Source organism: Ammospiza nelsoni, chromosome 1, assembly GCF_027579445.1.
Source record: "Ammospiza nelsoni isolate bAmmNel1 chromosome 1, bAmmNel1.pri, whole genome shotgun sequence".
NCBI lineage: Eukaryota > Metazoa > Chordata > Aves > Passeriformes > Passerellidae > Ammospiza > Ammospiza nelsoni.
The window spans coordinates 101,862,355-101,887,471 of record NC_080633.1 but is presented as its reverse complement, the minus strand read 5'-3'; the positions used below and the strand labels follow the sequence as shown (position 1 = coordinate 101,887,471).

The 25,117-nt window shown below is 39.3% G+C and overlaps 1 protein-coding gene across 1 annotated transcript in view; it reads right to left on the bottom strand.

Annotated features, from left to right (window-relative positions):
* Positions 1-25,117, bottom strand: part of PIEZO2 (piezo type mechanosensitive ion channel component 2) — a 285,705-nt gene that overhangs the window by 65,407 nt on the left and 195,181 nt on the right. The window contains exons 11-23 of the mRNA XM_059480444.1: positions 24,538-24,676; positions 24,066-24,202; positions 21,762-21,998; positions 17,832-17,955; positions 16,003-16,250; positions 15,201-15,349; positions 14,283-14,456; positions 11,158-11,199; positions 5,676-5,708; positions 5,095-5,336; positions 2,014-2,174; positions 930-1,106; positions 633-758 (exon numbers count right to left, since the gene is read on the bottom strand). Coding sequence (XP_059336427.1) covers positions 633-758; positions 930-1,106; positions 2,014-2,174; positions 5,095-5,336; positions 5,676-5,708; positions 11,158-11,199; positions 14,283-14,456; positions 15,201-15,349; positions 16,003-16,250; positions 17,832-17,955; positions 21,762-21,998; positions 24,066-24,202; positions 24,538-24,676 — 1,989 coding nt within the window. The remainder of the gene's footprint in view (positions 1-632; positions 759-929; positions 1,107-2,013; positions 2,175-5,094; positions 5,337-5,675; positions 5,709-11,157; positions 11,200-14,282; positions 14,457-15,200; positions 15,350-16,002; positions 16,251-17,831; positions 17,956-21,761; positions 21,999-24,065; positions 24,203-24,537; positions 24,677-25,117) is intronic.

The window sequence follows — 25,117 nt, the reverse complement described above, 5'->3', positions numbered from 1 at the left end:
TTTTCTCTCAACCTTAAACTGTGTATGTAGAATGTCAGAGATTCTTTAAATTAATAACAGGTATGTTTTTCCCCAGGACTTGGCACATTTTCACTGTAAGTAAAGTTTTTTAATCAAGACAGGAATAATAAAACATTGCTCACAGGCATCAACCAAAATCAACAAGAAAAATAAAAGAAATCCATTTACTAGTGTTTGAAGTCTCTTAACTCATTATATTTTCTAAACTGTGGCTAAGGAATAAGCACTTAGAAAAATTAACTTCTAGCACACACTGTCATTCAGGACAATTACTCCAATTAGACCCATCAGTCCTTTGGCACCTGAAAGCCATGGATCTCTTCATTACTTAGAGTTCTTAAATATCACATTTCTTAAAAAGCTTTTAACAGATGGTAGAGTCCAAAAGTGATAATTCTACATGAAAGAAAAACTTAATTGGTACTGCATCCCTTCTGGAAATGTTCTGTCTAACAGATGTGGTTTTCTGTTGCCTCTTTCCCTGCGTACTTCCCTATTATCAATGGTTTGCATTACATTTTTTTATGTGTGTGACAAATTATTTATTTCAAAGACATGATATTTTCATCACAAATAAGAAGGTATCTGAATACAGACAACAAAGAAGTTACCCTTAAATACACAAGAAGGGGACTAGACTTTCTCAATCCAACCCACTCCGAAGGATCCACTGGCCCACTGTAGAGCACTGAGGTTTTCAGTTCTTCTAAATTGACTTTAGTTTCATTCTCTCCTGGCTAAAAAGAAAATGCAACAGTTATAAAACATTACTTTAAGAGTGCTTGGGAAGGGTATGATAATCAACAATAATACATCAGGTGAACTGTTATTTTTGTAGTTATTATGCTTCCTTTTGCTCTCCTTCACTGAAGTAGAGCAAAACCTTTTTAATATGCATTTCTACTCACCAATGTACAGTTTCTGGAAAAGTCCTTGGGATCAATAGATGTGAGCTGATACAACATTTTGCAGACAATAATTACACATGTCCAAACAGTGCAGATACTTGATGCCAGTGGGCGAAACTGAGCATATGGCAAAGCAAGAGCCCAGGCAATTAAAAACACAAAGTTAAGCAGAGACACCTGAAAGCACAAAAACAGTACAGAAATTACATAGAGTAACAAAAGAACTGAGAAAGTTTTACCTTTTCCACAGTAGGTAAAAAAAATATTCAAAAGAAAGGGTCATGCAGAAACTTTGAGGAAAATACTGAAAAAATAAATTACAACAATACCCACAGTAACACAGACACAAAGTAGCAGAGTGAAGAAGGAAGAACTTTACAATTGGTTTAGGAAGATATTTACCACCTACATAATATTAATACTATTACAGCCACAAAACTCCAATCTTCCTTATCAACAGATGTGAAATATAATGAACCACATGCAGCTTCTGCTGCTTTAGTACTCATGAAACAAAGAAGACACAGATCCATGTGATGAGAGATCTTCATCCTCTTGACTTTTCCCCCACAAAAAAACCCCCAGAAAAGTGATATCTTTTTGTTTTTAGTGAATCCTGTCTTACTATCCTGTTTATGAAATGGCTATGTCACATACAGAACTCACACGGCCCACACCAAAAGCACAGCTGAAAGTGTTGCTCCCTTTTTCTTCAGGCATAGTTCTACATTCTTGTTTCTTAAGCACCAGATCAAGTTTAAGCAATTTTTCTACCTTTGCCTTCCCAGTCCTTTTCTGTGCCTTCCATCTTTGGATGGTACCCACAGACAGTTTGAGCAGGAGAGAGGGTACGTCTCTTAAATCCAAAGAATTTTAATACCTGGAGAAAAGGGGGCTGAGACTCTTGAAACAGAGAGAATGTGTAAGATGTCAAGGCAGGTTCCCAGTAGGTGAACAAACCCAGCTGGATCCCACAATTTCAGTGAGGTCTGACAGGAGGAAGCCCTCTCCCTACACCTGGGTGTGCAACCCCACGGCAGAGGTTGACATGATGTGTAAGAGTTTACAGTGGATGTTTACTTGCCTCTTTCACTGTGACCCAGATGATGTAAGAGGAAACAATTTTGATGATGTGAAGCTCCAACAGCCACCACACAAAGACTTGCATCTTGTGAAAATACTCCAGGAATTTCAAAAACAGCACTGTAAGGCGGTCGATCACCAGATGCCACTTGTTCCTCAAATCTGCAGGGATGTTCAAACAGAACCATTGTAAGGACAAAACCAGAAGGGCTCTCTGAAATGGAATACTCCACTAGACAACAATGATCTTTCTGCTTCTCTTCTAAGCCTTAGAGTAAGATAAGATAGAGGATAAAGGCACAGATCCATGGCGAACTAACTAAAAGTGGGGTTGAAGCCCACTTAGCTGGGGTGCTTTCCCTTCTGATCCACATTCTCTGGAAAGATTCTGCACTTCAAAAGCAGCAGTGGTGGCCTCCCTTGCCAATTTTGCTTTTATTCCTCTCATCAGAGCTCTTTTTGGACTCTTGTCCTCCAGTATTTTTGGACCTAAGTTTAGAGATCTCACTCAAGAACTAATTCCAGCCCTGGTCCTTTTCCAGCTCAGAAAAATAAAAATTTTTTTGATGTTGGAAGCTATGGATCCAGCCTATTTTCAGAAAGCACAGACTACTACTACGACTACTTCTACTACTACTACTACTACTCAGAAAGCTTTTCAGCCAGACTGGAAGGAATCCATGCACTCTAGGATTTGGATTCCTTTCACAAGGGTTGAGACAATTTAATGTGGACAGTTTTAGATTTCAGAATTATCTAAACTGCCTTGAAAACAGCACAGCCTTTTAGAGTGTGACCTGTGCCTTCACAGGACATCAAAATCAACTAAGGCAAACTGTAACCCAGTCAAATATTTCCCTCTGTCAAAAAAGCTTTATCAAGTGGAGATCATGAAGTTGGGTGAAAGTATCCTTTCACAGGAGTGTTTGGCTAAAAAAGCCAGCCTCCCAGATAGTACTCCAGGGAGCAAGCTTGTGGCATCACCTGTTACATGTGAGTGTACATGAGAATACATTTGCTGAACAGTGCTCTCTAAGTGACCACTTCGCTTGTGGGCTGGCTGTAAAACTGTTTCATCTGGCTGGTACATATTAGTATAGAGTTTTCACACTGTATTCAGGGTCTCAAAGCATTTTGGAGATTAGGAGGGATTTTGCATGCTGTGAGAACATTCTTTATATCAGAGATGGAAACATTTGCAAGTGATACCAAAGCACATCATTGTCTAAGCTGGTAAAAATTCAAAGGAGTTACCACCTTCTTTATGAAATTATTTCAAATTATCACTTTATTTTATATGTAAAGCACACCAAGATGGTTACTCACGCATATTTGTGTGAAGAACACATGCACTTTTGTGTGAAAAAGCAGACTTCTGGAATACCTCACAACTAAATTCCAATTTTTCCCTTTGTGTTTTTTCTCCAAACACAACTTAGAAAATCCTAATAAAAATGCTGAGTGATGTGAATTCTGTAAGCACGTAATTAAACTTGAGAAATTAATTAAGCTACAGGACTCTAATCCTACATGTGTTTTTATAAGCACAATGAGAGTATTTAAGGGAAGTCTTTACAGAGTTAGACGTTCTCACTCATTCTTTCATTGCATTTGTTTTCATTTGCAGTCTTGCACCATGCAAGATGTATCCAGACAGCGCCAGTTAAGTGGAGCAGGCAGATAAGGAGCTCTGTCTAGCATGGCTAGGCAACACACAGAGGGAATAAAATACAGGCCTGACTGCATCCATTGAAAGATTGTACAACACTCCGTAGGGAAGTCTGAAGCACACATGAACATGTTTAATGTCAAAGCTCTGGCCACATGGCTGTGTAAAAACAGTGTAACTCCAGCAGAAATAAATGCCATGTGCAGCTTTAAGATGGATCCCCTTGTGCTATTCTAAGCAACACCAGCTGCAGCTCCCCAGTTCCCTGCTTGCATGACTCACTGCACAGAGTAATGTCCACCAGCTGGTCTCTTTCCCAAAGCCCTTCCAACAAGCTGGGATGGCCGGAGTGCAGCAGATCCCCTCACCCCTCACAGACAGTATGAAGGCTGGCTAATAAAGGTTTCCACGGCCCATGACCACCTCTGTGATGACAGCTGTTTCAGCCAAGAAAGGTAAGCTGTTTCAGCTGAGGTTCAGGCACTGGAACAGGCTGTCCAGGGAAGTGGTGGAGTCACCATCCCTGGAGGCATTTAAAAGATGTATAGGTGTGGCATTTAGGGACATGGTTTAGTGGTAGATATGGCAGTGCTGGGTTAATGATTGGACTCAATGATCTTAAGAATGATTCCCTGATTCCCTAGGGCTGCTAAGCCTGATGTGCTGACATTTTGCCTTGACAAAGATCCTCTCCCTATTTAGGTGTCACCGTCCTGTGATTATTATGAGTAACTAAATTTGTAGTAAGGCCCTTTCCAAAGAATACATCTTCCTTGAGTGTTAAGTGCTCTTTCCTAGTTTCACTTTTGGCTCATATTATAAACTGATTTATGGCAATAATTCATTTTAGAAGGTCATAATAACAATATCAAGGATGATAGTATAATCCATACCCATGTCTGCCCTTAAGCTTTTTTTATGTTCATCTGGCATCAATTACATATTTCATATTCAGAAGTGAAAAATATGACACTAATGTGCACATGAATAATGAAGCAAAGCCATTGGGACTCCTGGAAAGAGGTGCCTTGAAAGCAGGCAGTATCAGGTATTAAATATGTATGTGTATTATTTTCTGTGTTGTAAGGAGATTTCACTCTAAAGAAGTACTTGGAACTTGGGGTAGCCTTCAAATAATCTAACCCAGACCACCCAGAAGAAATGGGCACTAGATTTCTGTTGGTTTCTTCTTCTCAGCATCCTACAGTACACTTTTTCCCAAGAAGAGCTTGTAGCCTGTTGAATAATTGACAAGTAGCCATCTGCTCAGTTCAGGCTCTTTAACAGAGGCTGCATGTGAAACTAGAAGGAAAACCTGGTGATTGAAGTTAACAGGGAAGACCAATAACAAACCACCTATTGACATTATTAATTAAGACTGAGGGAAGAAAAATTTGCAGCTGTAGAGCTTACCTGTAGTTTCTTCTTCCTCTGATTCATTGTCTTCATTGTCATCATCATCATCATCTTCTTTATCCTCATCGTCCTTCTCTTCTTCTTTTCCTTTTTTGACCCTCCCTTTCCCTCCCTCCCCCTCTGGCTCTTCCATTCTTTTCTCACCAGCCTCTTCCAGCATTTTATCCTCTTCCTTTTCTCTGCTGGCTGTTAGATTCATCATAGTTATGTCAGGCAGGCTTCCATCTTGGTGCACCAGTCTGTAGGTGAAGAGTAGCATGTCAGCAAACTGAGTAGTAATGACATTGCAGTCTTTTTCAAACTGTTTGATTAGAAAACAATTAACTGTTCATGGAAAATGCCTTAGAAGTAGAACAGTTAATGATTCTGGTACTCTCTCCAAACACACACTGAAAATTGGGTCGTTGGAATGTATTAGTAACTACTTCTCACTCAGATACTAATGGTTAGTTAGTAATGAGTGGTATTGACACTTAAACTTGACATTTTCCCCACTGGAGAAAATGGTCAGAGTTTAAGATGTAGAAGCATGAAATGACATTAAGAGGAAACATTTCATGACTTCACTGGGGACTTACTCATTTTGGTGGTTTGGTATTTTTTTCTTGAGGCTGCTCAAAGTAATTGGAACAGAAAGAAAAAGGGAGATGAGAACAGAGGGGTTACAGAAGAAGGTCATTGACAAATACGTCATGCTACATCACAAGTCATAAAGCATTCTCCTACTCCATCTGCAGAAGCCTTCTGATGCCAAGAGCATGCCATCATGACATTCACGGGGTGCTTCTATAAAGAAACGTGGATTTGCAGCACAGATGGAAAGGGGGCAACCTATTCACACCAGTGCTAAACGTGGTCAGCGCTGTACCATGCTCTGAGCAATGCAGCTGAACCATCACAAGTATCTGACCTATCACTGTAAATGCATTTCCACCGTCCTCCAACTAAAAGATGCACCTGGAAAGCCAAGAAATTTGCAATTTTTCTTCCAGCTATTGGTTTGTGAATAAACAAAAGCACGAATTCCATGGCTGCAACTTCAGAAGATTTTTATAATATCTGTCTTTGGTAGTGCCATTGATTCTCTCTCTCTTTGCCACATCTCACAGGGAATTTTTCTTTAATTTATAATAGTCTCCATCTAAATCTATCAGTAAGCTTCACACTACCAAAACTGGGATATGACCGATTTAACACAGAAACTATATTTCTTTAGTGTCATGATGCCTTTTTTCCCCCTGAGATTATTCAGTATACATATTTCTTTTACTAGAGAAGATAAATATTTTCTTATGGTTTTCTTTTTTCTCCCAGAACTGTGCTGTTGGGACTCACCTCCCATAGCTGCAGAAAAGCCAGTTTCCCTTTGAATATGACTCCTTGCAATGAAGTCTCCCTTTGGCAAGCGTATGATTAGGTCATTAAATGTTTGCTTATGCTATTGAAATTACTACACTCAGCATACTTTCAAGCACAGGTAAGGCTGCTCTAAAATGCCATAGTATCATCTCAGGGATTTATTTTTCTTGATGTGAAATGCTGGCCTATAACAGGAGACATTTAGACAGGAAATTCTGCCAATTTAAGGATTTTTACAGTTCAAGAAACTAAATATATTTTTTTTTCCCCTGATCATTAAAAATTAAGAGAATAGACTAGGCAGTTAATGAGAAATTCAAACAAGCAGAATTATTTTTCAATCATTTGGGAGCTTCAGATTCTTCAAGAAGGAATCTTCAGAGTCTCAAATGCAGAAAAACTACAGAAACCTGACTAAACAATCCTGAAGTAGAAATACCATGCCAATTGCCATAAAGCAGAAAAGGTGGTTTAAAATTAGAAGTTTAACAAGGCATGCAAAGGTTAACAAATATCAAGTAATAAAGTTAAATCAAATTTTAGCCACATTCATGTCTAAAATTCCTCATCATTGGTTGGGCAGGGAACCTGAGTGTCTAATAACCTGAAAAAATCTTATACTCAAGAATTTATTCAGTAGCTTTGGCTACTGAAAACAGAATCATAAAATAGTTTAGGTAGGAAGGGACCTTAAAGTATCCACTACCATGGGCAGTGATACCTCCCAGCAGACCAGGCTGCTCAGAGTCCCATCCAACCTGGCCTTGAACACTGCCAGGACTGGGGCATCCACAGCCTCCCTGGATAACCTGTTCCAGTGCCTTACCACTCTACACTAAAGAATTTATTCCTAATATCTAACTTAAATTTCTCCTCTTTCTATTTTAATCCATTACTCCTTCTCCTGACACTACAATTCCTGATGAAAAGTCTCTCTCCAAATTCCCTGTAGGCCCTCTTCAGATACTGGAAAGCGGCTGTGAGGTCTCCAAGCAATTTCTCTTTCACTAGGCTGAACAGCCCCACCTTTCTCAGCCTGTCTTCATAAGGGAGGTGCTCCAGTCCTCTTATCAACTTTGTGCCTCTAGAGTAGAGGCACAAGTCTCTAGACAAGCAAGTCTAGAGAGACTTGCTCCAACAGTTCCAGGCCATCTTATGTTGAAGACCCCAGAACTGGATGCACCACTCCAGGTGAGGTCTCCAGAGCAGAGTAGAGGGGCAGAATCACTTCCTTTGACCTGCTCACCATGCCCCTTTGGATGCAGCCCAGGAATCCACTGGCTTTCTGGGCTGTGAGTGCATGCTACAGGCTCATGGTGAGTTGTCCACCAACCATCACACCCAGGTCCTTCTCCTCAGGGCTACTCTCCATCATGTCTCTGTCCAACCCGTAGGTGTTGCTGTGACCCAGGTGTAGGACGCAGCACTTTGCTTTGCAGAATCTCATGAGGTTTGCATGGGTCACCTTCTGAGTGTGACAAGGTGCCTCTGGATGCCACCCCTTCCCTCCAGTGTGCTGACAGCACCTCACAGCCTGGTGTCTTCAGCAAACTTGCTGAGGGTGCCCTCGATCCTACTGTCCATGTCACCAACAAAAATTTTGAACGGTCTCAGCCCCAGTACTGGTGTTGAGAGACACAACTTGTCACTGGTGTCATGAACAGGGAGCCATTGACCAACTCTGCATGTGGCCATCCAGCCAGTTCTTTATCCACCACGTGGTCCATTCATGTGTCTCCAATTTGGAGACAAGGATATCATATGGGATAGTGTCAAACCCTTTGCATAAGTTCAGGCAGACAATGACAGTTGCTCTGCCCCTCTTTATCAACATTGTACTCTTATCATAGAAGGTCACCAAATTTGTTAGGTATGATTTACCCTTAGTAAAGCCATTTATCAATCATCTCTTTTAGGACTCTGATTATTTTCATATCTAAATCACAGATCAGCTAGCATATACACTAGAAGGATATTCAAATCTCTATATAAAGTTACTAAACATCAAGGTTCCCTAAAATGACATAACTAACATATATTTCTCTAAGATTCTAATAAAATACCAATAGGAGGGTCATGTATAAAGAAGAGAGAATGAATTTTCAGTTCAGTTCAAATATAGATACCCTGGTTACTATGAACCATCAGCGCTCATTTAAAAGGCAATGCACCATGAAATGAAAGTAACCATATAATCAGACAGGTTTTGTATATATGCAATTGCACTGATTTTTATGAGGTATTTTCCCAACTGACTTTTATAATGAAAAAAATCTATTCACACTGATGTAAATCAAGGACTTAATGACTTACCTCAGTGTAAATTGGACAGAAACACAGTAACTCTATAGTATTTGGTATGAGTGGACCCATCTTTCTCTTACTCATATAATTCCCATTCATGTTCTGGATATCCAGGAGGCAAATGGGGTTGTAAAGATTGGTACATATAATATATATACCTGATAAACCTGATATATATACCTGATAAAAAAAACTCAAAAAGTATGAGTTTTTTTTCCAGTAGGCTTATTTTTATTGGTATCAGTAGGCTTGAGCATTGGATCATGTGCTTAGGAGATCCAAGGATATGTAAAATGCCCTGCCCACTGTTTGGAAAGTTAGTCTATTTGGAATCTTTCTCCCAAAACTTCCTTATGTATTGCCAGGATTGCTTTTCCAATTTCTTTTTTTTTTTCACTACAAGATCACATTATACTGTAACCAACAACACTGAGGTATTAAGATATAAAAACTTCATGAGTTTAGAGTTTTTAAGACAAGCTACCCATACATCTCCACAGCTAGTGAGATATGATTTCATTGTTAGAAGCCACATACCAGTGAGAAATTACTCCAAATAACATAAAGGCATTGTGTCTGATACTAAGGGAGAGAAATAACTAAATAATAATGAAGGCAACAAGCCTTGAAGGTACAGCCACTACTGCTTTTAGCTGAGAGCATTTCTCACTCTCAGGTTCATTAAATAGGGTATCAACAATTAGAAGTATACCAATAGATCTAGTTTTTGGCAACAAAGCAATTTCAGTGACACTAAAATTAGGTATGTGCCACAGGTCCTTCCTGGATTCTTAGTACTTTCACCTATTTGCAATTTACTACAGCAGAAGATTAATTAATTGGATGCATTATTAAGTATCTTTTGTCTTTGATGATTTTTTGCCGTTTACAAATTGCTTGAAATTTCTGGCTAAAAGAAGTTCTCAAGTATCTTTCATGCACAGCCTTAAGAACAGAAAGCTTTTGCTCTGCAGAACACTAGTGACCCATGTCCCAAATATTTGGTCTCCAAGACTCAAACTGAGCACACAGTGCCATACCTCCACTGGCAGGACATTGAGTGCCTTTCCAGGGCTTTAAGGGGATATGCTGCTTGAATCCAAGCCCTGTTGGGGTATTTGGACAGGCCAGGAATTCTTGGTGCAGAGGTCCCTCTCCTTTCATTGGGTGTGTTTCCATGCTGAGGCCTCCACCGCTGTGTTGTGGCTGCATCGCAGTGCTGTCTATGCCTGCTCCCACACCTCCCTGACCCTGAGCCTGACATACAGACTGACACCCTGCCTTCACTGCACACCTGGCTTATCTCCATGGACTGTCTGAGGCCTCACCAGGCTGTGCCTGACCCTCTTACCAATTCCAGATCTGATCCTCACCCTCAATTGTTGGTTCATGACTACCCATGGGCGAGAGCCCAGCCTTGCCTCCTGGCCATGCCCCTTAGCAACCAGCTTGCCTGCCTTAGCCAAGGTGCTTGCCCGCACCACTCCCTTAAACACAGGCTTCTGTAGACCAGAATTCCAGCTCTGGTGAACTTCTAGGAAGGGTGACTCAAACCGTGTGATGACATTTGAAGAAGGAGCATGAACATGACTCATAAATTGACTTCTTGTTAGAGCAGGTAGTCACAAATATCTAAACAATGCATCTTCTTGGTTTTTCTGTTTATATTCAGTAATGACAACAACTCAGAAGTCCTTCTATTCTCAGAGATGACTTAAAAATCGCTCACATTTATTCCAGTCAAGTATTTTGAAAGGAGTCTAATTTATGGAACAGTTTTCAAGATGCCATTTATAAAGGGATGATAATGATGGCAGTTTTTCTAGTCTGGATCCTGCAGCACCCAAATCAGTCCATGAATTAACAGCCTTAGCATGCAGTGGGTTCAGTGTTCCCTTTCCAACTCTGAAATCTCAGTCTGTAGAAACTCATGTAAATACCATATATTTAACTGAACAGGCCCTCAAATTCCCATTCTTACATGCTTGAGAAAGACAGGGATGTGTGTCTCCGTGTTTGTGTGTCTGGGTGTACACAGGCGCATGCAGGCATGCATCTTTCCATGCACAAACAAAGGGTAGACAAACGAGCCTCCTCAACCAAATCTATTGTCTGCAGCCAATTACAAATAGCACCAATTATTCCTGCATTGAGGCATGTGCAAAGTTTAGGAGAATTCTCAGCTGGGAGAAGAAACTCACAATGTATAAATATGCAGAAGAGGTGTATTAACTGCTTCATCAGCTTTAGGGAAGTCCAACACCTGAACAACATTATCTCCCTGCTTACTTCACAGTACTGCGCAGCAAGAACATACTTTGCTTTAAGGCAGCTAAGAAGTAACCAAAAAAATAAGGTATATTGCTTTTAAAGGAAAGGAAGAATTGAAGTACCCACCTATTAATTATTAGATATACACGGCCATTGACTTTGGCATGGCTATGAGGTGGGAGATGAAAGCACAGGATGAAAATGGGAAATGAATTAGAGAGAGAAAAGAAAGCCGTTAAATAGGAACTGAATGCACTTTCCTGTCTGCCAATGTGTTATGACATATTGTCATAACAATGCACACTGAAATTTTAACATACACCATGCAGTGAAAAGTCTAGGAAGCTTATAAATGCAATTCTTCAACATTTAGATCCTATGCAACTTCAGTCAGAACTACAAATAATTTTCATAGTCCTCAAAATGTGAGAACAGCCTTTACTGCTTTAAGTAAGCCTTAGAATACCACCAGTTTTTAAAATATTTTTTTCTTTTAAAAAAATATATATGTAAAGGTAATTATGGCAGAGCATCATATCAGAGAAATCATCTACCTCAACACCTTCATCTCTGCCATCCCATAATTCATGGTACAGCAAGGAAATGGGTTTGGAAAGTCCTAATCAGAGAATTTTTCTTTCTCTTGCAGATGTAAAACTGTGACACTCAGTTCTGACACCTTTATAAACAGTGAGAAGTGCCTCACTCTGCCAGTTCCAATGTGCCAGTTTCTGTGTCCTCTCTTTGTAGCTGGCAGATCCTTACTCTTCAACTCACTCTGCAAATTTTGCTCATGAGAAGCTGCATTTTAATAAATGAACATTAGCAATTTCAACAGGACCTTTCAGTTACACACAACTGTAGTACTGTAATCACACCTGGCAGTTCAAACGCAGATGGAGAAACTGGACGTGCTTTCTTTATTGATTTCATGACCAGCTCTCAGCTGCTGTGATTATTTTAAGGAGTTTGCTATCAAAAGGACTGAATTCTGTTACTCAAAATGAAGGTTGTTTCTTTATTTAAATTTTTTGTTGCCAAAGGTGCAGCATAAAAGCAGTTTAAAAAGGTAAAGCGTTTGTTAAGTGAATGCTAGTGTCTCCAAAGCAAAAAAGGAAAATTAATTTTTAGTAGCTTTGAGAGAAAACTGCACATATATATGAATCTTGAATCTGTTTTAATTGCCCCTGCAACTTATTGCTAGCATTACTGTTAAGCTGAAGATGGTTGTTGTGTTAGTTCTTATCCAGCTTTATGCATCACCAATACAAACATCAGCTGTGCTCTTATCGTGAAGCTTTGAACTATAAAGTCAGCTGAGGCTCAATAGTGATTTATTGCATCAAGGGAAAAAAAGAGTTGGATTTTCATATGCCAGGCAGTGTTAGTAGGAGTACAAACCAAGACAACTGCTCTGATTTGGGTATTGGTCATAACAGTTAAAGCTTCTCTGGAGGAACAAAGAAGATATGTGATATTTGTGATTTTGAAAATACTGCAAAATGGCAAATGTAGCACATATGACGTATCTAACAGTTAAAAATATTAGCTACTTATTGTGACTGCTTAATGCAATCTAGTACACATTTAGACTCAAAAAAAACAGCATTCTAATGCAAAAATAAAAAAGCTGATGAAATCACATAATCCTCTTTATCTGTGACTTTAATAAAAAGCCTGGTACTACAATGAATGTCAACTTTCAGCATGATATCTCAAGGCTATTTATTCCTGGCAAAAATGTTTGCTCACAAGTGCCTCAAGGTCTTTTTCTTTTTAGTCTGTGTCTATTGGATCACACTAGAAGGGAGGTGGAAACTTCCTTTGTTACTCAGCACAAACTGAGTGCAAACTTGGGGCTGCCAGAGAGCTTGCAGAGTTACTGCAAACTGCAAAGCATTCCCCCAAATGCTTGAGCTCAGGAACAGCCCCATTTCAGCTCAGACATGTATCTGGGCTCTGTTTTCAGGGCTTGGCCAATTCCAAGTTCTTAACATGTACCTACTGCTGCACACAAGTCCACTACGGGCAAGGGAAATTTGCTCTCAGGCCACTACAAAAGCACCCTTGAATCTACCATCACATTTAGCAATTGAAGAAGAGCAACAGGAGAGTTGTTACACAGACAGATATTTAAAATAAAAGTTTAATCCCCCCCCCCATCTCTGTTAGGAAATTTTATCAAGTTTGATCAGTTCTGGTCTTAGCAATTATTTAAATATAGAAACTGGAAGTATTCTATAAAACTAGAGCTTATTCTCATGGCACAAACTTGTACCATACACTGTGAAGTAACTTCATATCCACTTGAATGTATGAAAAATAATTGAAATGCTTTTTAAATCTTGCATAACCCAGAACATAATTCTCTGTTAAGTAATTGGCATTATTCCCTGTGGCATTATTCCCTGTGGTCTATGGGGTGTTATGCAGCTAGCCCACATTCATAAAACTGTAGCTGAGATACACCTATCACTAGACAGGTGAACATTCTAAAAGTGAAGTCTAAATTAATTGCTCTCTTCAAAGAAAGAACGTAATTGTCATTGCATAATATAACATTAAGTACTACAAAACCATTTCTCTCCTTTATACTCCTGGCTGAGGATCCTAGGCCAGACTGGTTTTTACACAAGAAAATATGTAAGAATTGAACACTGGAAAAGTGATGTCCCAGATTCATGAAAAAACACTAATGAATGTCTGGATGAAATCACCAAATGTCTAGCATAGCCAAGGGTCAGTACTATGAAAAGTAAACACAAATTCGGAATTCTTCTGTTTCTGAAGATCAACTTTACAAAAAGGTCTAACTGTTCAATGCAAATGTGGTGTTTTCCACAGATTTCCAAATCTTCATGTGGACCTCAAAATGGATGTTGAAAAAAAAGAAGTGACCCAAATTAAAAGCTGTATTTCTTATTACTGACAGGAACACACATACAAAAGGGCACACAAAGTAATTAAGCACCTGACTTTCAGTAAAGGTCAAAGCCAATTAAGTAAATAGATAAATGCCATTAGTACCTTTGAAAATGTATCTTAAAATGAAAAAGTTCAGTATGCAGGGGAAATGGGGAGAGACAGATACTTTGGCTGTAGTGGGGTGCTGGATACTGTGCACTTTCTTTTTAAACCAGGTAGTCATAGCGAAGGCAAATAATATCTACCGAAAAGTGATCATTACAAGATAGTCAGAAACAGCATTTCCATACAGATAATCAATAGCTGAATTTACTTTGCTTCTTTACCTGTAAATAGTGTTGTCCTGTTTGCTGGTTACAGCTTTTAAATCAGTGATCTGCAGAAACCGATCATGGAAATAGTGAAGGTGTAAGATACACACCAGTAGGAAGGAGGTGGGGATAAAGATGCGTGTGAATAGATCAGCCACAGAAAACTGTTTTAAGCCAAGGTCCTCTAGTCTGGAAAAAAAAAAAAAGCATTCCACTAAGGCATCTTTTCGCACAAAATATTCTTTCCATGAGACATTTCTACAAATTATTTGCAATAGAAAATAAGGGGACGGTACTTTTTGTGTGGTTTTGGTTTCTAAAATTCTCCCAAACTAGCAAGTTTTACAATGTAAGTATCCTTTGTTCAGACTCAGTAATGTAGAGAGGTACTGTAAAAGTACAGTCAAACGAACAAACCCTGCCACAGATCTCTTGAATCAGATGAGTTTCCTCTTACTGAAAGTCCTGCACTGGAGATCTGCTCACATTGCTTATACTTTCCAGAGTAAGCTCTACTTGAGAAATGCCCAACTCATCACAAGGATGAAGAATCCCCGTCCTCTTTATTAGCTGGAAAGCAGGTTCACTTTCATCAGTTCTAAACATCTTGCAGATCTACCCTTAATCTTTCCCTGGATCTGGTTCCTATGGTCAAAGTGGTGAAGAGAAGTATTGGCACTGTATTGAGAACATAAGCAATCCAAAGGCCTAACAGCCAGGTGGAGAAAATACAACTCTGAGCTCCTCTCTTGGTTTTGCTCACTTCTATACCAATAAATCTATGGCTTCATAACTGAGTGCCTAAAATCAGCTATGCCTGAGAATGGCTGCATGAGATTTTTCTCCTATAAGAAGGAAGACTTCTCTTAGATCCTTCCATCACACTGAACTCAGATAAAAGATACAAATAAAAAATGAATCAAAACCACTTACTTCCTTTCATCCAGGCCTGTCATGTTTTTCCACAACCCAGGGAATGACTCAAACTGGTATGTGTAGATGAAGATAAGTACCAACATTGTGTAAACAACCACTGACATCCAGAAGTACTTTAAAATCTTTCTCCACCATTCATAGTGTACCTGAAAATCACACACCAAAAATGCTGACACAAGCTGAAGGCAAAGACACTGACAGAAATATTGACAACATTGTACTGTTGAACATGGATGAAGAACACTATTTTTCCCAGCTGATCTGAAGTGAGCAATGATTACCCAGTGCCAGGCACAGATTTTTGAGTTAGTTTTCACTCCTGATGCAAATGCATTAAAGACTTTTGCGCAAAAATATCTGATGAGATATGGGCCATAGACACAAAGTCAAGGACCACTTCAGCCAGCTAATTTCATCACCATTAGGTGATGAAAATCCAGGAGAGGGACTCCCATGCTCTTTGGGATGTGGAAGCAGTGTGGACCAGCTGTCAGAAAAACTGGTGGCTATGTAGAATGTGCATAGACTCAGAATTTTCCACAAAGGTTCCAGAGCTTATGGTGAAGTGGCATGGCAGAGGTGTGCATTGTATCTAATTTACATGCACTTTGCCTGTCACTATAACCAAAAACCAGAGGAAAATTAGTCTTAATCCATTCAAATGGTCTGATTCTGTTGTGTCTAACTATACAACAAGTTCACTGCTCATGAATTCTATTTGGAGCCACTTTATTACCAAGCTAAAAGTACAAACAGTTCTATTCAAGGATAAAATTCAGTTAACACAGTTCTCCCTTACCTGGTAGAGGGCCACACAGAAGAGGAACAGTACCATGTAGATGATTTTGTACATGACAATTGTACCCTCAAAGCTGACAAAGAAGAACATGCCCCCACAGACGTAAATCCAGTACTTGATTAACATAGCCATCACCAGCTTCCCCAAGACTTTCATAATATCCTGTTCATCATCCTCCTCTCCCTCCTCCTCCTCTTCCTTCTCCTCTTCCTGTTCTTCTGACACTTCTCCCTCCTGCGACTCCTCTTCTGCAAACACAGAGTCACATTTGGCCTGTCTCTTCTGGGGAATTTTAGTAAGAATTTAAATGGGTGGAAAGTAAAATCTCTGCACACAACACAGAAACTTAAAACTCAATAGTCACAAGAGACTGTAATTCCTGATCATGCATGCCTCCAGAGCAAGGAAAAGAGTTTTAACTTCGTATGAGCTTAAGCCTGCTGCTGGAGCCATAGGGCACATGGCTATACATCCTTACCAGACACCCACCTTCTCTTTGTCTGAAATGTCAGCAGCTTTAGTGGAAAATCAGAGCTTAAGGGTTGCATAATGGATAAGAGCCAAAACATTTTCCAGATACTCTTATACTCTCCAGTAAGCAACCTTTTGAATTGGAAAACAAAGAGACCACCAGCACCACCAGAAACCTCTTGAGTTTAAACTCTCATCTCGAGTTCCAGCCTCTTGTCTTGAGCTTCATCCTTTAGATAATATTGTGTTTATCCTCAAAAACCACAACCAAGGGAAAAGATTAACATAAACCCAAAGAAGCTTAAAAAATAGAAGTGCTGCACTAACACTGCCGTTTTTCAAAAAAGCTACCATTTATCCAGGTTTTTGTGCTGCATCTGGGCCAGAAAAGAAAAGCTGCTTTGGCCCTATGAAGAGGTCAAGATTCCCCAGTTATTAACCTTATGAAGTATGTGGAAAGCAGGGTAAGTGACCCCCAGCAGCAAGTACATGTGCAAGTACCTAGATAACAGGGCTTGATAACAGAGCTTGCCAGAACCATAGTACAGTTGTTTTTCCTTCCACTGAGAGCAATATTGAAACTTCACCATCAAAAGGCTTGCCCACTCCTTTTGTCTCACTCACCATCCCCCTCCTCAGGCTCTTGCCTTGAAAATCCTTGTAGTACAGCTTTGACATTGATCAGATGTTTTACTGAGACAAGGACCATAATTAATCAGAGACAGAACCACACCACTGCTTCCAGGGCTCACTTTCTACCATTTCAGTGCACTTAACATTTTCAGTTTAACATCCAGAGAGAGAGGGCAAGGAATGTCTGAAGGAACATGTGTCCATAGCAAAAGAAAGAACAGGTCGCTGAGTTATTAGGCAAGCTGAATCTATAAAAGTAAACTTTGCTCTCAGGTGTGCTTGAGCCCCTGTACAGAAAAAACATCTCCTTTTTTTCCCACTGAAATTTGTAGTTTAACTTCTGTGTCTGTAAAAGAGTTTATGCACCAACACAACTTTCAAGGAATTTAGCAACTTTTCCTAGGTAAACTCATCTCCTGTGGTTAAACTTCAAGGCAATTAATCCCCTGGTTTGAGTTGGGAACACAGCAGTAGACTGATCATTTGGAAGTTCCATGATCTTTCTGAAATGAGTCATTTTATTACCTTCCAGTAAAGAACACTTTATATGAAGTTCTAAAGTTTAAAAGTGTTTTACTTCTATAGCTCAGAGATAGCTGCACATAGATTTTGTAATATCTTTCTTAGCTAATAACAGATACCTTGCTAATTGCTTTCAGCATCAGAGAAACGCAGTAACTGGAACTTCTATCATGACTGAAGGACTAAATTGGATCTGGCTTTACCTTTTTCTTCATTTTCTTCACTTCCAACTTTGACCTCAGATAAAGTAGCTTCTTTTAGCCGAAGTGCTTTCTGTTCAGTGAGGTGTTGCCTAAGCAGTAGCCAGAAAGTAATTGTGAAAAGAATCTGCAAACAAAAATCAAAACAAAACCAACAGACTAATTGTATATCCTATGTCCTACTGATAAAGCATAGGTTTTCACAAATTTTGTATGCCTTTGTTTTCTCTGTTTCTCAGAAAATGGCAGCAATGGCAGTGGTGTCAAAGTGCATCTCATGGCAAGTTATGTTATTTAGGAAACATCCTGCATTACAGACAACTTTGCTTCATTTGCACATTTTCATTTCTTAAAGGTATTCACTTATATGCATCTATTCCTACCCTGTTTTATTCAGTTTTTAATTACTCTCCTATAAGTTTAGGAATCTTCTTATTATGCCTTGATTGATATAATTTCCATTTGCTGGGTTTTTGTTCATTTTTTACCTTTTTTTCAGGGAAGAAGCATATGTAAGAGTGTGCTGTCATTATCATGATTTTGTACATCATAAATATTTTGATTTAGGAGGTTTGTTACTTCAGGTGCTTAAACACAGTTAATTAAAAATCCATTTTTTGTATGTATTGCAGTTACAGAAGACCCAGTCAATGGAATTTGCTTTGCATTTACAACAGTTACAAGAGCTGAGATAGCCCTTTATTCTTTTAAGAGCTTCAAGAGATGTTAATTCAGTAACAGCAGGATACCTTAGAAATAAACAGATCTCTTTAATGAAGAGTGCAATTCTGTGTGTTACAAAAAGTTACATTCAACAGCTTGCAATACCAAGAGATGGACAAAATTTAGAAAACAACATGATACCTGTTGTCACACACTTGATTTTATGTTTGCTTTCTATAAAGTTTTTTGATAATTTCCCTTTACAGAAGGAGACTTATTTCACTACATAGCTAGAAGAACAGAAAATTTCAAAGAACCACGTAAGAGCCAAATATGTGTACACAACAGAATGGCAAGGCCCATGATACAGTGTAATATTTTTCTAATGCGCCAGACTTTAATGGGGAAAAGGATTGCTCCCAGGAGATGTTTTTTTTTATCGATATTGCTGCTAACACTGAGCCATGGCAGCAGATTGTCAGTCTGTGTGACTTGTCACAGGTCCCCAGATACCTCCTGAAGCTCTAGCTTTTCCAACACAAACCTTTGATATTGTAAAACACAGACTTTCTACTGCAGTGATTAGCTCTGACTTCCTGCCACATTTACCTCCTTGTTCTACTTGGCATTTCCACAGCCAGAGCTGGCTCTAAGAAAAGTCTTGAAGGGTTGCAGATGAAATAAATGCTTTTAGCCACCTTTTACAGTATAGATTCTATCTCATTTTCAGACCAGGAAACACATATAGCATGCAGACACTTATGCAGAAAGAATTACAGTACACTTCTTTCTGCAGAATACAGTATCCAGTCTCTATTTAAAATCAACCGTTATTCAAAGGACTTTAAATTAGGAATAAAGAGGGGTACAGAGTTACTAGTAGATAAACTACTAAAGAGAGATTGATAGGCAAGGCTAACAAGCAATGGGTGCCTGGGGTGATGTGAACAAAAGGAAATACATACTCAGCAAAACAGGGCTTATTCAGGGTCACTGGAAGCATTTGTATATACAATCAAGGCAATTACTTCAACACAGCCTTACAGGGAAACCTGCCAGATTCCTTCTGGGAAAACAGCATGTCAGGTGCCCCTCTCAAGTGCCTGTAAACTTGAGCCCGGCAGCATGGTGAACAAACCCAAGCAATCAGAGATCTCTGTGCAGGGCTGTGGTCTTGTTGGGATGAGAGAGACAGAGTGTGATGCCTTGAATATTTGCAATACAGAGCCTCAGGCTCCTTAGGAAGCACAGGCCAGAAAGATGCAGAGGTGAGGTTGGGATTTGCACAGCAACACAGCTGGAATGCAGAGACTCTGCCTGCATGCATAGAATCTGCCTGGCCATGCTTGCACAGACATGGTTAGCAAAGTCAAGGCCTGAAACTGAGTTTGGCAAGGCATGTCAAGCAACAAGATTTGCTTCTGTACATGCCTCAGCAGAAAAAGGAAGGCTAGAGAAAATCTAGGCCCTGATGACTGGGGTGAAGGCCCGGGTGACACAGGGCATGGAAGAAACTGAGGTAGCAAATGCCTTCTCTGCCTCAGCCTTTGCTAGCAAGACTGCCCTTAGGAAACACAGTTCCTGGAGACCATGGAAAAGTCTGAAGCAAGGATGAGTCTTCCTTTGGTGGAACAGGCTTGGATCAGGGAATATTTAAAGAAAATGAGCATACATAAGTGCATGGGTCCTGATGGGATGTGCCCAGGAGCTGGCTGGTGTCACTAGTAGAGGTTACTCTCAATGACCTTTGATCAAACATGGTGATGGGAGAATTGCTGGAGGAAAGCAAATGTCACTCTGGAACATCTCTCCTATGTAACAGACAAAGCTCAGGAGGAATCTCATTCAATGTCTATATATATCCAAAGGGAGGCATTAAGAGGTTGGAGTCAGACTCTTTTCAGTGGTACCCAGTGATGGGACCAGAGGCAATAGGCACAAATTGAAACATGGGATGTTCCCTCTGAACATCAGGAAACTTTTTTCCTGTGAGGGTAATTGAGCACTGGCACAGGTTGCCCCAGGATGTAACAAGAGTTTCCACTCATAGGGATATTCAAAAACCATCTAAGCATGGTCCTGGGCAATCAAGATGGCTCTGCTTGAGAGTTGGACCAATGACCTCCAGAAGCCTTTTTTGGCTTCAACTATTGTGTGATTCTGTGAAAGTTATGGAGTACATTTAATTCAGCTTAAAAAACCACATTAAACACCTAATGACTTTATGGATGTGGCCAAATCACCATATACACACACCAGCTTCCTTTCTTGACAGTATCTGTTTTAGACAAGATGATATAGCCAATGAAAAATAATACCAAAGGGAATGAAGTATTAAGACAGTTAAAATTCCTTAGGGATTTATGAAGTCATTGAAAAAAAAAAGTAAAACTTCTCTTGCAGAACCCCTTGAGCTTTATCCCTCTTACCAAACCAGCCCTACTGTTACAAGACAAATAATACAGCACTCACTAACTTTCAAATGCATTAAAGACCCAGAAATGGTTGTCCAAAAGGTATTGCCAACAAGGAAGATGTCATACAGAATCAACTTAAATTGTAATTAGGGGTCACAAGGGAAGTGATCCACTTAGCACAAGGGGAGCAGTGCCAACTAGATGCACTCCCTGAGATGTCCCTCTCGGGTGCTCTAGGAAAAAAAACATCCTATTTTTGCTCAGTCCCTTCTCCAGGAGAAAAATTGCAGAATGAAATGCTTTTTCAAGACATTAAAGAAAAAGTCTATCATGCACTGGGGTCAGCAAATTCTCTTGGTTCTAACCTAAAATGGATTTCAACTCATGCTGATTCAGGTGTAAGGATAAAGAATTAAACCTCAGCCACCCACTGCTATGTGCTGCTGCTTGTGCCAAACCATTAGGGAGTGAGTGGTATTGGTAATTGCAATGACAACACAGTTGCCATCACAGTCACAGACATGTCTGACATCCCATGGGTGTTAATCTAGAGAATCAAATAACATCTGGTTTTGAATCCAGTTTATAAAACCAAACAAGGGAGCGATTTCAATCCACCAAGTATTTTTTACAGAATTATCATGAAAACCTAAACGGTGTCTGAACTATCTAGTATTAGCTTAATATGCAATTAGCAGTTTTCTGAAGACTCTTTCTAATGATTTACCCTTTGCTTTAGAATTGCTACTGAACACTGTGGATGCACTCTTAAAGAAATGTCAAGAGATTCAAATTTTTATCACAATATACTTTGTGGTTTCATAAATAATTCTCAGCTGTTTGTTGCACTTACCTTTGATGCCAGCTCCCCAGGTTCCTTTCTTTTTAAAAAACCAGATACTTGAGGAAGTTCATCATTCTTGAGCTCAATACTCCATATATACTGTAATATTAGCAGTAGATTTCCATAAAAAACCATGAATGGTGAACTGATCATGGCGTATTTCCTTCGGTCCCGAATCATCCACAATGTGCAAGACCAGATCAGTAACACAAAAGTCAACCAGCTGTGATATGTGATGCTCCATGCCTGATGGAAGGAGGAAAGAGAAGAAAAACACGTCCACAAATGGATTCAGGAACAGCACAGTTGCAGATTTCCAATTACACTTTTCACATATTTTCATTTTCATCAGACTCTCACCCATATTAATCACCTAATGGACCTGCTAAAATAAACCCCTTGTAGAACATGCAGAAAGTAGATTCTGAGGGCCAACCCTTGATGCATTAGCTGCACTTTGTAAGCAGACTCATTGCTTCTCATTACACCAAAGTAAAAGAGATGGAAAATATAAATTAAAGCTTGAGCACAGAATTTTTTCTTGCAAAACAGCAGCAAAGAATTCAGAGCAGAAATGGCAAAACCGAGTCAATGGGTACTGCATTGAAGGCCTTTGACAGCATTACAAAACAGCATTAACTCAATACTGCTCTCGTTTTTGTGGAATCAGTTTAAAATGGAAAGCTGTGGTGTGCACCCATCCAACCTGAAGAACATTTAGTCTATAGTAACTGTGGTAGATTACCTGAATACTCACAACTATAGAACATTTTCTACAGCTTTCAGAATTCTGTTTTCAAAAACTTCTCTATTAAACACTGAAGAAAAGGATTTAGGGGTTTTAAGTGCTTTTTATCTACATTGTGTTATTGATTTAGGACTAAATTTAGCCGTATATCTGCTGCTATAACTTTGGAGCAACTGCCAACAAAGCATTAAAAAAAATTATTAAACATTAAGAATATTTTTGACAGGTTAGCTTAGCCCTCCAGGAAATTGTATCTTTTAAGGGTATGTGAAAAACACTGATATGGTACTTCTCCATGCTCGTATGAGAAAATTGCTTACACTGAGCTGTCTTTGGCTGTAGTATAAACAGAATTTCCATCAGAGCATACCACAAGTAAATTCATAAGTTAATTTGGATCACATAAAATCAGAAAATGTCATGAAGATAAAAGCTAGCATTAAACTACAAGTAAGTTCTTCAAATATATAGTCTTCTTTTATATTGAGAGATATAACCCTGGGAATTAATTAAAAGAGAAACACCGACCTGGTCTGGTAGGTGTCTCTGCCCAAGGCAGGGGGTTGGAACTAGATAACTTTTAAGATCCCTTCCCACCCAAACCATTCTATGATCCTTAGATCATAGAAGTACATGAGTTTAAAAAATAGGAAAAAAGTTACTGTGTCAATATGAAAATAACTAATTACTTGTTGATATCTCAGAATGCATCAATCCAGGTCCATATTTTGCATAAGGAGCCTGCCTTATTTACAGGGGAAACTTTTTCTGTTAAAAGACAGCCAATAAAGTTTGAAACTTTATGCAAACGAGAGGCAGCCAAGGTAATTTGTTTTACCGTTTTTAAAGCAAAATTGGGCCAAGAAGCTTTATGGTTAATTTCATCATAGTTGAAACTTCTCCAAAACAGTAAAAGCGAAGCTTGCATTGGGAATATAGAAAGACATCTAATCATTATGTGGAAACCTTGGTATAATGCAGCTCAAAGTGTTTGCAACAAGTAGGCTTAAAAACAAGCAACAGCATGAAAAAGAGAAAGAAGGGTAATAAAACAACATGAAAGTCTGCCTTGGCACAAAGTTGTATTTTCCTTGAGATCTTTCAGTGCAGGAAACCAGGCTTTACAGATCCTTTCTTCTCACAGAGTCATTGGATGCATGCATTGCCTGAATTAGGAACCATATTTTTACAGTTTTCTATATCAGTATGACATACATTAATTTTACAGGCAAATTTTTGAGTGGTGCAAACACATGACAAACCTGCTTGTGTAAGAGCTTGGGAATCAATAGAAAACTGAGACACAGAGATTTTTTGGTATTCAACAGACAACAAAGCCTGGGGCTCTCAGTCCTGGAAATGTCCTATTTAAAAGTGTGCAATAGGCCTAGGAATTATACATTAATAACCTAAAATGGGCTCAAAATTATGCAGACACTATCTTGATATTTTTTGAGCCTGATACAAAGACTTGCTGAAAACCAAACAATGAGACTACTTTCAGAAAAACATGGAGAAGACACTTTCATAAAATCAGAAGCATTCTCTTTATTGCTAGTACTTACCATCATAGCTATCAGAGCACAAATGTAGCTTTGTTTCATGATAAATTGAAACACAGAGACCAGGGCATGTAATTTAACATTTTCCTTTTCCTCCTGAGTAACTTCCTCTTCTTCTTCCTCCTCCTCCTCTTCCTTTTCTAAGTAGAAAAAGAAATTCTTATTTGCAATCCAGGAGAGGATGCATGTATAGAAAGTACATGCATCCTCTCCTGAAATTACTTTGCTTGCAATCACTCTGATGGCTACTCCAAATCACTGCGTTGGTAGGCAAAGTATTTTGGATGGTATACACCTAGAGCCCAGGTTACAAAACTGTTGTATGGGTAACCATCATTGCAAGGTGACAGCATTATTCAACTTTAACAGGCCCAGAGAGCTTACCAAAATGGCAAGAAATGCTAGAGGCAGGGACTGGAAATACAGAATAAGAAAAACACATGGAAAAAATGACAATTCCTAGGCAACTTGCTACCTGACACGCCATCCGAGGGCTCCCACTTGTACTGTGGTGTGGAGTACACGTCTGCTTTGGCTGGGCCATTCTCTAGTGGCAGTGCAGGGTGGATGGTGTGATAGTCTGCAGGGTTCCCGTTCACTGTCACCAGCAGCACCTGCCAGCACACCAGAGAGAGGCGATGCATTTACCATGGCTCTTTGAGGGGTGGGACTCCTACTTCTGTGTTTTGCTACTCTTGAGTGCCAATGTTAAAAGAGTTTAACAAGCAGCTGCAGTTACTTCCAAGAAACTGATATGTTATAGTCATGTTGCATGCAAAAGTAACACAGAACAGCTTCCAAAATTTATTGTTGCTATATTTTTATGTCATACTAATAGAAGTAACTAAAAATTCATCCTTCTTCTTAGACAAACTACTACATCAGGATTTTCAGACTTCAGTTCACATCTAGTTATTTCCAGTAGTTATTAAAATAATGGCTATAAATGACTTTCCAATTAGAATTATTAGTGGTGAGATCTAAATTTGCAGCTGTTAATAAAACCACTTGTGGTAATCATTGTTATTGATCGTACATTTTTGTCACTTGGTAGT